The sequence below is a fragment of the Anolis carolinensis genome, chromosome 5, assembly GCF_035594765.1.
Source record: "Anolis carolinensis isolate JA03-04 chromosome 5, rAnoCar3.1.pri, whole genome shotgun sequence".
Lineage (NCBI taxonomy): Eukaryota > Metazoa > Chordata > Lepidosauria > Squamata > Dactyloidae > Anolis > Anolis carolinensis.
The window spans coordinates 164,839,575-164,852,919 of record NC_085845.1 but is presented as its reverse complement, the minus strand read 5'-3'; the positions used below and the strand labels follow the sequence as shown (position 1 = coordinate 164,852,919).

The 13,345-nt window shown below is 40.4% G+C and overlaps 1 protein-coding gene across 8 annotated transcripts in view; it reads right to left on the bottom strand.

Moving 5' to 3' along the window:
• Window positions 1–6,434: 6,434 nt before the first annotated feature.
• The window catches only part of cfap54 (cilia and flagella associated protein 54), a 156,291-nt gene continuing 149,380 nt past the window's right edge, over window positions 6,435–13,345 (bottom strand). For 7 of the 8 annotated variants that reach the window (XM_062982835.1, XM_062982828.1, XM_062982829.1 and 4 more), the window contains 2 exons: window positions 13,022–13,099; window positions 6,435–8,240 (listed from right to left, as the gene is read on the bottom strand). In XM_062982835.1, coding sequence (XP_062838905.1) covers window positions 13,069–13,099 — 31 coding nt within the window. In that variant the 3' untranslated portion in view covers window positions 6,435–8,240; window positions 13,022–13,068. The remainder of the gene's footprint in view (window positions 8,241–13,021; window positions 13,100–13,345) is intronic. The other variant, XM_008110880.3, reaches the window with a different exon arrangement.

The window sequence follows — 13,345 nt, the reverse complement described above, 5'->3', positions numbered from 1 at the left end:
CAAATCCCATCATCCATGGTCCATCAGCACCCAATCTGCACCAGGATGTAAAGGGGGTCATGGAGGTTCTGTCTGCCAAGCTTGGTCCAGATCCGTCACAGGTGGGCATCGCAGTGGTCTGTGGGAGCTCAAGTGGTTGAAAGTACTGCAAATCCCATCATCTGTGGTCCATCATCCCCCAAATGATGGACCACAGATGCTCCCCCTCTATACTGCCTTGGTCAGACCACACCTGGAATACTGTGTCCAATTTTGGGCACCACAGTTGAAGGGAGATGTTGACAAGCTGGAAAGCGTCCAGAGGAGGGCGACTAAAATGATTAAGGGTCTGGAGAACAAGCCCTATGAGGAGCGGCTTAAAGAGCTGGGCATGTTTAGCCTGCAGAAGAGAAGGCTGAAAGGAGACATGATAGCCATGTACAAATACGTGAAGGGAAGTCATAGGGAGGAGGGAGCAAGCTTGTTTTCTGCTGCCCTGCAGACTAGGACACGGAACAATGGCTTCAAACTACAGGAAAGGAGATTCCACCTGAACATCAGGAAGAACTTCCTCACTGTGAGAGCTGTTCGACAGTGGAACTCTCTCCCCGGGGCCGTGGTGGAGGCTCCTTCTTTGGAGGCTTTTAAGCAGAGGCTGGATGGCCATCTGTCGGGGGTGCTTTGAATGCGATTTCCTGCTTCTTAGCAGGGGGTTGGACTGGATGGCCCATGTGGTCTCTTCCAACTCTACTATTCTATGATTCTATGAAATGGTACCAGGACATAGAATGGGTCATAGTCGTTATGTGTGCCAAGTTTGGGCCAGGTCTGTCATTCATGGAAGTCCCAGTGGCCTTCAGAAATGGCGGCCAATCAGAAAGCTGCCACACAGATACAAACATACATACATACCCACATACATACAAACACTGACCTTTATTATATACTAGCTTGGGGAACCGGCAATGCCCGGGTTATTTGATCAAGGCATTATTTGTCTTTGATTGTTAGGTAGTTTGGAGTGGGTGAATTACAATTCCCAGAATTGTGGGTCAATCCTCCCCAAACCCTGCCAGTATTCAAAGTTGGCCATTTTGGGTCAGTGTACCAAGTGTGGTCCAGACCTATCATTGGCTGGTCATCGCCTGGCTGCAGTACTCTCTGGATGGGGGTGAACAACCACAACTCCCAGATTCCAGGGATAATTGTCTCAAAACATCTGTCAGTATCCACAGCAGGCTATGTTGAGTCTGTGTGCCAAGTGTGGTCCAGATCCATCGTTGGCTGGGTTCAGTGCTCTTTGGATGCAGGTGAACTACAACTCCCAAAATCAAGGCCCATTCCCACAAACCCCTGCAGTATGTTCAGTTTGTCATGAGGCTTCTCTGTGCAAAGTTTGGTCCATTGTCGGTGTTTCTCTGGATGCAGGTGAACTATAACTCCCATTCCCCCAAACTTGTCCAATATGCTCTTTTGGTTATGAGGGCTCTGTGTGCCAAGTTTGGTCCTGGTCCATCATTGGTGGGGTTCAAAGTGCTCATTCATTGCAGGTAAACTATAAATCCCAGTACCAACTACTCCCAAATGTCCAGGCCAATTCTCCTCAGAGCCCACCAGTATTCAAATCTGGGCATATCGGGTATGCAGTGCAAGTTTGGTCCAGACCCATCATTGTTTGGGTTCATAGCGTTCTGGGTGTAGGTGAACTACAACTCTTCTACATTCCCCAGTAGGAGTTACAGTGCTCTGACTTGATGCAGGGTGAACTACAACTTCCGCCATGTGGAGTCAGTCCCCCAAACTCCTCCAGTAAGTGTTCAGTTCTACTGTGTTTGTTATGGAGACAGATTTGAAAGGGAAGGGCAGTAGAAGGGGTCATGCAAATTCCACAGCAATGGAGAACCCTGGGATGCCTGCCTGTGGTGGAGGACAATGCAAAATCTAGGATGAAATGGTCCCCAAACAAAAGGATGCCTTGGATGGTGGGCCGCAGTGTTTGGGAAGAACATTGGCAGGGTTTGAGCTATATGTTCATGGAGCTCGCTGTAACCGCAACATCAGTGGAAAAGGGTGACTTGGTGGCTCCTCAGCACTGGGAACTGTAGCTTGTTTGTGGAGGTCAGAGGCGGTCTGTGTGAACAGACACCCGTGCCACATACATACATATGGGTTTTCACTTTTAATATGGATATAGAATATAGAATAGAATATAAATATAGATAGATGGATATAGATATAGACAGATATAGATATACATTTACTGGGCATGTGTAGACCCACTGGTTAGATATGTGTTGTTCTAGCTATTTTTTAAAAAAAGATACTAAATCTTGTGTATAGGTAACCATGTACTTTTCAAATATAACCTTCTAAATCCTGATTAAAACTCCTGTCAATGGGCAAGAGGCTGATGATATCACCCATTTGTCACTTTTAGGTCACAGGGACATAAACTCACCATAGTGCTGTTGTTCTGGATGAAAACTCCCATTATATGTAATGGCATATTACAGTGGTGTCTCCTGCATAAAATTGCAAAACGAAGACTTGGTTTCTTGGATTTTAAAAAGAATATATTTTCAAGCAGTGTTGAATCTGTGGAGTGTCAGAATGTGTAAATTACTCAGCATTTCTTTAAGTGCTAACAGAATCAATGTCTCAGGATTAACCACAGGTTCACTCTAACTGGAATGTGGCAGCTGTTGCCTAAGGGCCCTTCCGCACAGCCACATAACCCAGAATATCAAGTCAGATAATCCACAATATCTGCTTTGAACTGGATTATCTGAATCAACATTACTATATAATCCAGTTCAATGTGGATTTTATACAGCTGTGCGGAAGAGGCCTTAGTTTGTAGTAACCCTGTGTTGAGTTGATAAGAATTGGAGGTTGGTGTATTGAAGTTGGTGGATGAAGATAGAAGAGTTTGTACATACTGTGTTAGTATTTTTACTATTTCTACTATTACTGCAGCTTAAGTGAGAAAGGCCTCCCAGTTGGAAACAGCTTTGTGTCTTCATGTTGTTTTTGTTCCAGAGGCGACCACTTCACTGCAAGAAGGTACTTGACTCCCTAATGCTTTTGACACAAAATAAAATAAACTCCCTAGCAAGAGTGAGGAGTCCCTTCTACTATACAACTGGGAATTTCAAATTGATTTGGACCCATGATGTGGATATGGGAGGGTGTTGGTAAATAGACTAATGCATTTAGCCTTCTGGAACTTTTCAGTATGAGCTTTTTTAGTGGGATGTTAAATGGGTTACGCTTTGTATTGAGGGGGGGGGGGGAGAGGATTATGAACAGATGGCTGGTTCTTCAATATTACTCCCTTGTGTGTAGGAATACACACAAACTTCATTCTCACTCAACTCTAAACCCCATCTTTTGTGGAAATAGCAGCCAATGATCCTTTGCTGAAAGCTCTAGTACACTTGGAAACCTTGTCCAAAAGGTTTCAGCTTTTCTGATTAGATAGGAAATCTCAGTAATGTTGTCAGCATTGGGAGAAGACATGTAAGAGGTCTCCAGGGCATTCTTCCAACAGGACATCTGTGCCTTTCCTTGCCAGGAAGATGAGTCTGCCAAGAATTGATTACCATTTGGGTTTTCTGTATTAATCTAAACAAGAACTAGTATTAAACCAACAGTTTAATCTTTGAGCTGGTCTTTTTTTTTACCCTTCATTAATATTATATATCTCAATCTCTTTTTTAAAATCTTAGATCCTATGGTATGCATTTTAACAAATTAAGCAGTATTTAATATTTATTTCACATAACGTCAGGGGAAACCTTTACCTTACCTATTTCACATAAAATACCAAAGGAACACATTGAAAATAAATCATTTCACTCTGAAGCTTTATTATGCAAGGTATTATGCTATATAGCAGTCTAAGAACTTTGACTATGATCTTAAACTAGTTATCTCAAGAATATTTTGACAGTATTTCTTTCTGAAACTTGCAATACATTCTTAATCTTGGATTTTTGACGGGAACATGTTGCTATGGTTACCAGAATATCAAGACCTCTTCATTACAATTTTTAGCTGGGTTAAAAGGTGCGACAAAATTCCTATTGCATTAAAATGCCTTAAGATAACAAGCTATTTAGAAATGTGACATGTATCTTATTTAATATTTAGTGTAAAAGGACTATTGATAGTTTTGATAGGTACCATGCTGATATCTGTACAAAGATAGCATTTCTAAAATAGATTTTCATTTAGTTACTAATATATGCTTTTAATCTGAAGTTTTAAAATTGCATTATTCCTTTTAATTAAGATGCCTAATGTTCCAAAAATAGAACTTGAAGGTATTCATAAGCAAAGAGAGCCAATGTACTTTTGCTTATGACGCACAAACATCTCTTGAAAAAGCCTTTGGAAAGAGAAGGGGAAGAAAGGTTCTTTATTCTGATGTGCTTTTATCTTGGAAGTATCGAATATAAAATGCTTCTATTTCTTCTTCTTACCAGAGATTTTCTTGGAGGGTATCCAAAGAAAGGCTGACAAAATTTTATTCAGCTTTTAACTGAAGAGAGATGGGAATACTGAATCTCTTCCTTCTTACTTAAAAATCCATGTTCATACATTGGTTCAATAGTTTAGAATTTAAATAGTCAGCTTTAGAGCCCATCTAGACAGGGCCCAAAACACGCGAGCTCACATGCTTTTACCAGAGGCATCCAAATAATGCCTCAGGTAAAAGCAAATTAATTTGGGACAAAGCAAGAAAACCAAATTAATTAGGTACTGGATTAGAACCGAGTCTTCTTGAAAGACCCAGGTCTAATCCAGTATAGACCCTGTGTGGACTGCCCTCTCGGGTTTTCCAAACTGAATCAACTCGGAAAACCCAAAGGGCTGTAACCCCCTTCCCCAAACTCCTTAAAAATGCCTTTTAAAAATAAAGTGACTTGCGCGACCACCATTACCCTGATGCCAGAGTCCTCCTGACACACAGAAATAATGTGCTATACTGTGGTTCTCAATCTGGGGTCACCAGATGTTTTTGGCCTACAACTCCCAGAAATCCCAGCCACTTTACCAGCGGTTAGGATTTCTGAGAGTTGAAGGCCAAAAAATCTGTGCTAGGAGACGGGGGAGGCGGGGTGAGGAACGATCTTCCTCCTCACCCCCTCACCCTTCTCCTGGTTTGTCATTTCTATGTGCCAGGGGGACCCTGGCACCAGGGTAACGGCAGCCGGGTACATTATTTTCTTTTTACGGGGCTTCGTTTTACTATGAATTTCTATTTCTTTTCTTTTTTGATGAGGGTGAAAAGCAGATAAACAGAGTTAACATCAACACTCCATTTAAACATTCATAAGTATTTGATTCTCAGGACATTTAAATAGGAAAATGAGCAGGCTCTTTAATCTTACAGGGTATTTACTATATGAAATAATAGATATATAAACATATGCCTTCCCCTCAGGAAGAAACACAGGCATGTCAATGTCTGGGTACATTTCTTTCAGCACATTACATTACACTACATGGCATATAGAATAGTGTCCGTATAGTGCCTTAACAGACATTTCATTAAGGCTTTACCTTGTACAGTATTCTGTCCCTTGTATCATATCCATAACTATCCATCAAGGAATAGAATCTAATCTGTTGAGGCACCACACATCTCTAAGCAGGCATTTAAGAGATTCCTATCCTTGTACATTACTTTATTTATAAACCTGTTTTACATTGTCCATTTTTGTGAAAAAGAAAAAAAAAACACAGCAAACTGTAACCAAATAAAACAAAACAAAAACTCTAGCAAAGTTGTCAGTGAACAACCACAATACCCCTGACAGTCTGCAATAGATTTCCATTATGAAATCCTTCCCAAAAGGAGACAGATGTTCCCTTATTCTTTTGAAAGAACTTGGTGATTGGGATCATATTTAAAAAGCAGAAGGTCCTAAAAATGTTCATTCCAAAAAAATCACAATAAAACACTTTATAGTAGCTATTTTCCACAATAAAACATTTACATATTTCTAAAAAACATCTTAAGCCAGTGGTTCTCAACCTGTGGGTCCCCAGGTGTTTTGGCATACAACTCCCAGAAATCTCAGCCAATTCACCATCTATTAGGATTTCTGGGAGTTGAAGGCCAAAACATATGGGGATCCACAGGTTGAGAACCACTGTCTTAAGCCCTAACCATCAATGGCTTAAGATGGCAAAATGTTATCCAAGCATTCAAAAAATGTGGGGCTCATCTTAAATGGGGTTCCTTCCATCCATATAGCTTCCAACCATAGGTGAATGGCCTGGAAAAGATGGAATTAACAACTAAAGCTCAAAATGAAGTGGTTAGAGCCTCCAATTTCATGGATGTTACTGTCTCAGTTCTCTTGTTACAAAGATCCAAGGAAACAATAATTTAACATAACATAGAAATACCAGAAGGAATCAAGTTAATAGATACACCTAAGATATTCTTCTTCTTTTTTGTATATTTTTATTCAGTTTTCATTTGTGTTACATAAAAGGGGGGGGGGATACAATCTGAGAGTAGGAAGGGCCTAACAGGAAAAGGTAAGTGGAATCTAAATTTCTAAATTCTAAGGGAATATTAGGGGAAGGGAAGGTTTCAGGGTATAGGGTATTTTAGTCTTCCGTTCTTTGTTCTTCACGTTATCCTTATTTTGTTACGTTCATTCTTTTCCATATAATCTGGACTCATCCATAGTCCAATTCGCGGGAACTCTTAATTGTTTTCTAGATCTTGGCTTTTTCCCTGTATTCTTCACAACCCTTCTAATCTGTTGTTTTTAATATTTTCCCTTTACTTTCTTTTAGAAGGAAGGTCATGCTGTTCATGTCTTAGATTTCATCAATTTTTCTAGCCATTGTTCTTTTGATGGTATTTCTTGCAATTTCCAATATTTTGCATAGGTCATCATTGCAGCTGTCATAATATAAGTTAATAAGATGTCATCATTCTTATTCAAATCTTTTATACTTTCCGTTAGTCCTAAGAGATAATACTCTGGTTTCATCGGAAATGTCCTATTCAGTATTTTTTGCGTTTCCTCATGTATTTATCTCCAATATTTTGATGTTTCCAGACAGGTCCACCAAGTGTGATAGAATATTCCTTCTTGTTTTTTGCATTTCCAACATAAATTTTGGGCATTTTTGTACATTATTCCAATTTTTTTGGCATAATATACCAACAATGAAACATTTTCATCCAGTTCTCCTGGAGGTCTGTAGAATATGTGTATTTTAATTTCTTGTTCCAGATTTTCTCCCTTTCAGTCAGTCCAATTGTATATCCAAAATTTCTTGCCCATTTTATCGTGCAATTTTTGATTTCTTCTGTTTCCGTGGACCATTCTAAAATCTTGTTGTATATTTTTGTGATATCTTTTTTATCATTTTCTAGGACTTTATCCCAGAAATTTTCCGTTTCGTTAAGATACACCTAAGATATTCTGAATAATAAGAAATCTGGTATGATATTTAGTAGAATAAAAGCATGCTTTGTATCAATATCAGTAATACATGGTAATGTTATTCAGTTGCTATTGTAAAACAATACTCCATAAGCCATTAATCACTGTATCAGCCTCAGAGCTGGACTGTCTAATTGCTATAAATGATGAAATCTTACAAGATCTACAACACAATAATCTGAATTTCTGTTCTTTAATTTAAAAAATCCAGAAATAGAAGTCAACCATATATATATATATGATTAAAAGGTTATTTCACACTGCTAAAAGCAGTGAAAGAATATTATTATTAGGTCAGAACCATGAGTTAAGTCTAAGCAGTTAAGAGAAAATAGGAAGACAATATTTATTTATTAGGCATTTTAAGGTTAAATAATCTCATTTGCTCCAAGTATAGATGGATATAAATCCTCTGCAATCTTCAGTAAAATAAACTTTTAATTATGCTTAAAACAAAAACAAGAACATAACACAACTCATAGGTTTTATGTCTTTCAAATCAAAAGTTAATATAGGAAATTCAAATTTGCATCAAGAACAATATAATTCACAAAGACCAACATGTTCATTATTTTAAGTACTACTGCACAGAATAAATGCAGAAATAAGGAACAAATTATTCCAAAGATGGTCAAACTCCTATACCTAAAATGCATTTCAGTTTTAGTCGAGCAATGACACTATCCAGTTGAAAACATTTCCTGCGATGGTCACACACCCACTAGATGGATCAAATAGTTTCCTTAAGCTCTTTATTGCTTGTAAAGTTATGTCAAAGGGGATCTGTAAAGAGAAAAAATATAAAGTAGGCAAAACAAAATTGAATTAGATTTTTAAAATTAACACTGTTCCTATTTATCAAGTACAGTTAAAAGAGAAGATTTCTGGCTAAATGTGTACATGGGTTTGAGTTGACTTCTGTCTTGAGAAAGCACTGTTATAAAGGAAGAGGAGACTATTTTTTAAAAAAAACACCATCAGATCCTCTGAAGATGCCAGCCAAATGCAGGTGAAACATCAGGGGAGAATGCTACCATAACTTGGCCATACAGCCTGAAAACCACAGAACACCCCCAAAAATCCACTGTTTGTCAGGAAATACTGTGTATACTTTTGTGTAAGCCTAAAGATTTTAATTAAAAATTAGTCAAAAAAACTAGGTTAATTTATCCATGGCTCAATATAAGGACCTTAACTCTTATATATATATAAAATACAATTCTCTGAGTAGAGCAACAAAAGGCAAGAGCCTAGTCTGTCCCTGGAACCTTCTATTCTCTCCACTGAAAGACCGTTTCTGGCCTTTGAATGCCTGGGCAGCAAAACGATGATGGTAACTAAAGGCAGCTAGTTGGCCCTTTTGAGGTAGCACCTGTGTTTTCTCCTGTCAGCAAAATGACCCTTGATTCATCCATGAGCTGATATCAAAACCCTTAATTTTTGTCCCTAAACCCTCCTTAACTTGTACACCAGGTCAACTTATACACGGGTGTATACAGTATTGCAAAATGTGGATATTTTGAAAACAATAACAAGAGTTAATTGACACAGCCAAATTTGAGAAGCACTCCCGTACGCTCACAGCTTAGGTAGAGCTGAAAAGGTCTCCTTTGTATAACAGTACCTTCATCTTTTCCTCTTTTTAACTAGAAATTTTGGATCAAAAGACTATGACTACGAAAAGTGGCAAACATAAAACTAGTGGGTTCTGCAGAACATTATCAGAAATATTGTAAGATCTTAAGAGCCAAGTTCTAGTCAAGAGAAGGCTCCTCCTTGTCCCCGCTAATGTAAGTAGAAAACTGGTTTTTATTGTTTTCTGCTTTCACAAAATCTGCTCCAGAGGTTTGGAAAATGTGACATATCCAAACAACAATACCTCTCGTCATGCCCAAATGTTTCTCTACAGAAAAACTTCTAAACAAAGGATATGCAGAGATTTGGAGAAACGCGAAATCCCACAGTGATTTACTCTTACATTATATAAATTACTAGCTGTGCCCGGCCACGCGTTGCTGTGGCGAAGTCTGGTGGTCTGGGAAATAAAGTATTGAGGAATTGGTGGTAGTTAAGGTCAAGGGTAAAGGTTTCCCCTGACATTAAGTCCAGTCGTGTCTTACTCTGGAGGTTGGTGCTCATCTCCATTTCTAAGCCGAAGAGCCGGCGTTGTCCGTAGACTCCTCCAAGGTCATGTGGGATGACTACATGGAGCGGTGTTACCTTCCCGCCAGAGCAGTACCTATTGATGCACTCACATTTGCATGTTTTCGAACTTCTGGGTTGGCAGAAGCTGGAGCTAACAGTGGGGGCTCTCTCCGCTCCCCCAATTCAAACCTGTGGCCTTTCAGTCCAGAAGTTTAGCAGCTCAGCGCTTTAACACGCTGCACCATCAGGGGATATTATTTCCTAAAGGTTGTGAATATACAAAATTTTTGATTGTTTTTGTCTGTTGGAGGCAAGTATGAATGCTGGAATGAGGAAAAATGATTAGCATGTAATGGCCTTGTAGCTTTAAAGCCTGGCTGTTTCCTCCCTGAGTGAATTTTTTGTTGGGAGGTGTTAGCTGGCCCTGATTGTTTCCCGTGTGGAATTCCCTTGTTTTCAGAGAGGTGTTGTTTGCGATATTTTATGTGCTTCTACTGTCTGTGGTCCTGAGAAAACAGAGGAATTGCCAGACTTTGATGATGGGAATACTTTGTTGGGAGGTGTTAGCTGGCCCTGATTGTTTCTTGTCTGGAATTCCCTTGTTTTCAGAGTGGTGTTGTTTGTGATATTTTATGTGCTTCTAGTGTCTGTGGGCGTCAGAAAAGAGTATTTGCCAGACTTTGATGATGGGAATACTTTGTTGGGAGGTGTTAGCTGGCCCTGATTGTTTCTTGTCTGGAATTCCCTTGTTTTCAGAGTGGTGTTGTTTGTGATATTTTATGTGCTTCTAGTGTCTGTGGGCGTCAGAAAAGAGGATTTGCCAGACTTTGATGATGGGAATACTTTGTTGGGAGGTGTTAGCTGGCCCTGATTGTTTCCTGTCTGGAATTCCCTTGTTTTCAGAGTGGTGTTGTTTGTGATATTTTATGTGCTTCTAGTGTCTGTGGGCGTCAGATAACAGAGGATTTGGCAGACTTTGGTGATGGGTATACTTTGTTGGGAGGTGTTAGCTGGCCCTGATTGTTTCCTGTGTCGAATTTCCCTGTTTTCAGAGTGTTGTTCTTTATTGAGTGTTCTGATTTTAGAGATTATATTGTTGTGCATTATTGTACCACAGTAATTATTTCATCTTACAATAGAATCTCAGTTATCCAACATTTGGTAATGCAATGTTCTGGATTATCCAACGTAGTGTGCGTTTTAGTAGTCAATTTTTTTGTAGTCAGTGTTTTAAATTGTGATACTTTTTCTGTCAAATTTGTTGTATAACATGATGTTTTGGTGGCTAATTTGTATAACGATTACCTAATTTGATGTTTAATTTGGTTTTCCTGAATCTGTTCTTATTATCCAACAGATTCAGTTATGCAATGTTATGCAGGGATGTTTATGTTGGATAAGTGAGATTCTATTGTATATTTATAATTTTGTAAGGAAGGCGTTTGCATCATCCCCCGGGCACTGGAAAAGGGTAAATAAATAAGAGAAGAGGAGAAGAAGGCGCTCTGTACCTGCTCAGGGGCCAGGCGGGAGGCGTGGTGGGGTACGGTCTGCCCTTCTCCTTTGCCCCGCCATCCTGGCCCTCCCTCTCCTACCGAAGGCGGCGCCGGTGTGGTGGTGGGTTGGCAGGCCTGGTAGGCCAGGGAAGAGCGGGCTCTGGTGGAGGCGCAGGCCCGGGGCGTAGCGGCTTCCTCCCCGCCTCGCGCTTCCCGGTGCCGGCCTCCATGTTCTTCCCGCGGAGGAGGAGGAGGACAGGAGGAGGCCTGAGCAGCGGCGAGGAGGAGGAGGGGGAGAACGGGGCCGGGAAGGCGGGCAATGGGGCGCTTGTCCCCCGCTGCAGGGCCGAGAGGAAGGAAAAGGGGTGGGAAAGGAACCTCCACACACAGAGAGAGAGGCAGGACTCGCTTTCCCAGAAGTGCCTCACGCGGAGGTAACATTGTTGGCGCGAAACACCGGGAAGGTACTGAGGGAGGGGGAAAGAGGCCCTTTTTGTTTCCCAGGCGAGATGTGAGGCCAGGGACGGGCCAGCATAGGCCCTCCGGGTGTTTTGGTGTGGAACTCCCGATTCGAGGATGGGTAGCTCAGCCTCGTGAGGCGGAGATGTGCCTTCTCCTGGCGAGTCCCTGGCTTCGGTGGTGGAGGCGGCGATAGAGGGTGAGGGAGGGGGGACGGTTCTGTCTGTGTGTGTGTGCGCGCGCGGGGGAAGAGTTGGGAGGATTGTGTTTGTGCACATGCGCACATTGCCTGTTGTGTTTTTTTGGTGTTGTGATTGTGTTTTTTGTTTGTTTGTGTTGTATCTTACTGGAGGCGGGGATGATGGATTGTGTGGGTAATTTTAGAGTTTGAGGGATGTTGGGTTTTGTTGTTCTGTGCATCGCCACGATGCCAAAAGCCTTTTATATATATAGATGGACATGGTGTGTTAAATTATTCATCTCTGCAAGGGAGATCACATATTTTAATACATTTTCTCCCCATGGCCAGATGTATCTGGACACTATGCATTTTTGATATGATCTCACACGAGGAGAAAGTTTCCAGAAGCAGTAACAGAGGGCCAGCCAGACATCAGTACATCGTGTTGGGGTGGGGGGAAAAGCAACTAAAGATAGGGAAGGCTGCAGCCTTTCAGACTCTACAGCTGTTCTTCCCCCATCTGTCCCATGCCACATTGGGAAGGTGGAAGCAAGCAATGAACTGAAAGGTCATATCCTTGGCTGCCTTCCAGATTCTCAGTTGCTGTCCCTCCTTATAAGTCCTATACAACATGGCCAGACCAGGAGGAGGCATCCATAGATCTGGAAGTATTCTAGAACACTTGTTTGCCCATTGAAAATTGAGGAGCAAAAGAAGGAGCTTCAGAATGACTCTCCTCCTTTGGTATTTCAAACATTCAAAAAAACCCTTTCTCCTTTTTTTTTTATACCTTCGGTATCTCAATATATTTTTATTTGGATATTCTTTCCATAATATAGATACATTGAAATTAATCACCTGTTCTTCAAGGCTATTGGTTGGCCCAAGTACAAACTTAGTTTTAGGATCTACTTCTGTCATTCTTTGCAGAAGAAGCCTAGCAAACTGCCATATTTGAATATTATGAGAAACATACCATTGAACAAAATCAATTGTTTATTTAGTCACCTGAAGTGAAAGCAGGAGCAATCAGAAAACAACTTAGCATGTTGGCTCATTCACAGAACCGTGGTTAATGGTGATGTCTGAATAAGACCATAATGAATTCTCTTTCATACAATCATATCCAAAGAAAAATTTTGGTAACGAAGCACAATTTATAACTGCCAATATATTTCCTGTATTGTAGCTCATCAATCATATGTATTCTTAAAAATCAGTAGCAGAATGAAGCCACTATGAAAATTTTACTGACAAATTATTTTAAAATCCAAAAAGCCCACCTCTGTGAGTAGTGGTGACTGATCCGAGTCACCAGTCAACAAGGCTTCTATTTCAGAAATGCATTCTTTAACCATTTCCTAAAGGCACCAAGGAAAAATAAGGAAATATTACTGTTATACGGTATGGTTTCAACATTATCTCATATTTGTTTTTGTTCTATATTTGTACCAGATGAACAGCCTTTAAACCTCAATACCTAGCATTCAGGTAATCCAGACTTAGCAACTCAGTCACAAATCTTTGCTCCCACACAACTGTCTGGAACAGTCACAATACCCCTAAAATATTGCAGCTACAGTAGGTTCCATGTCAAAGATCTTGAC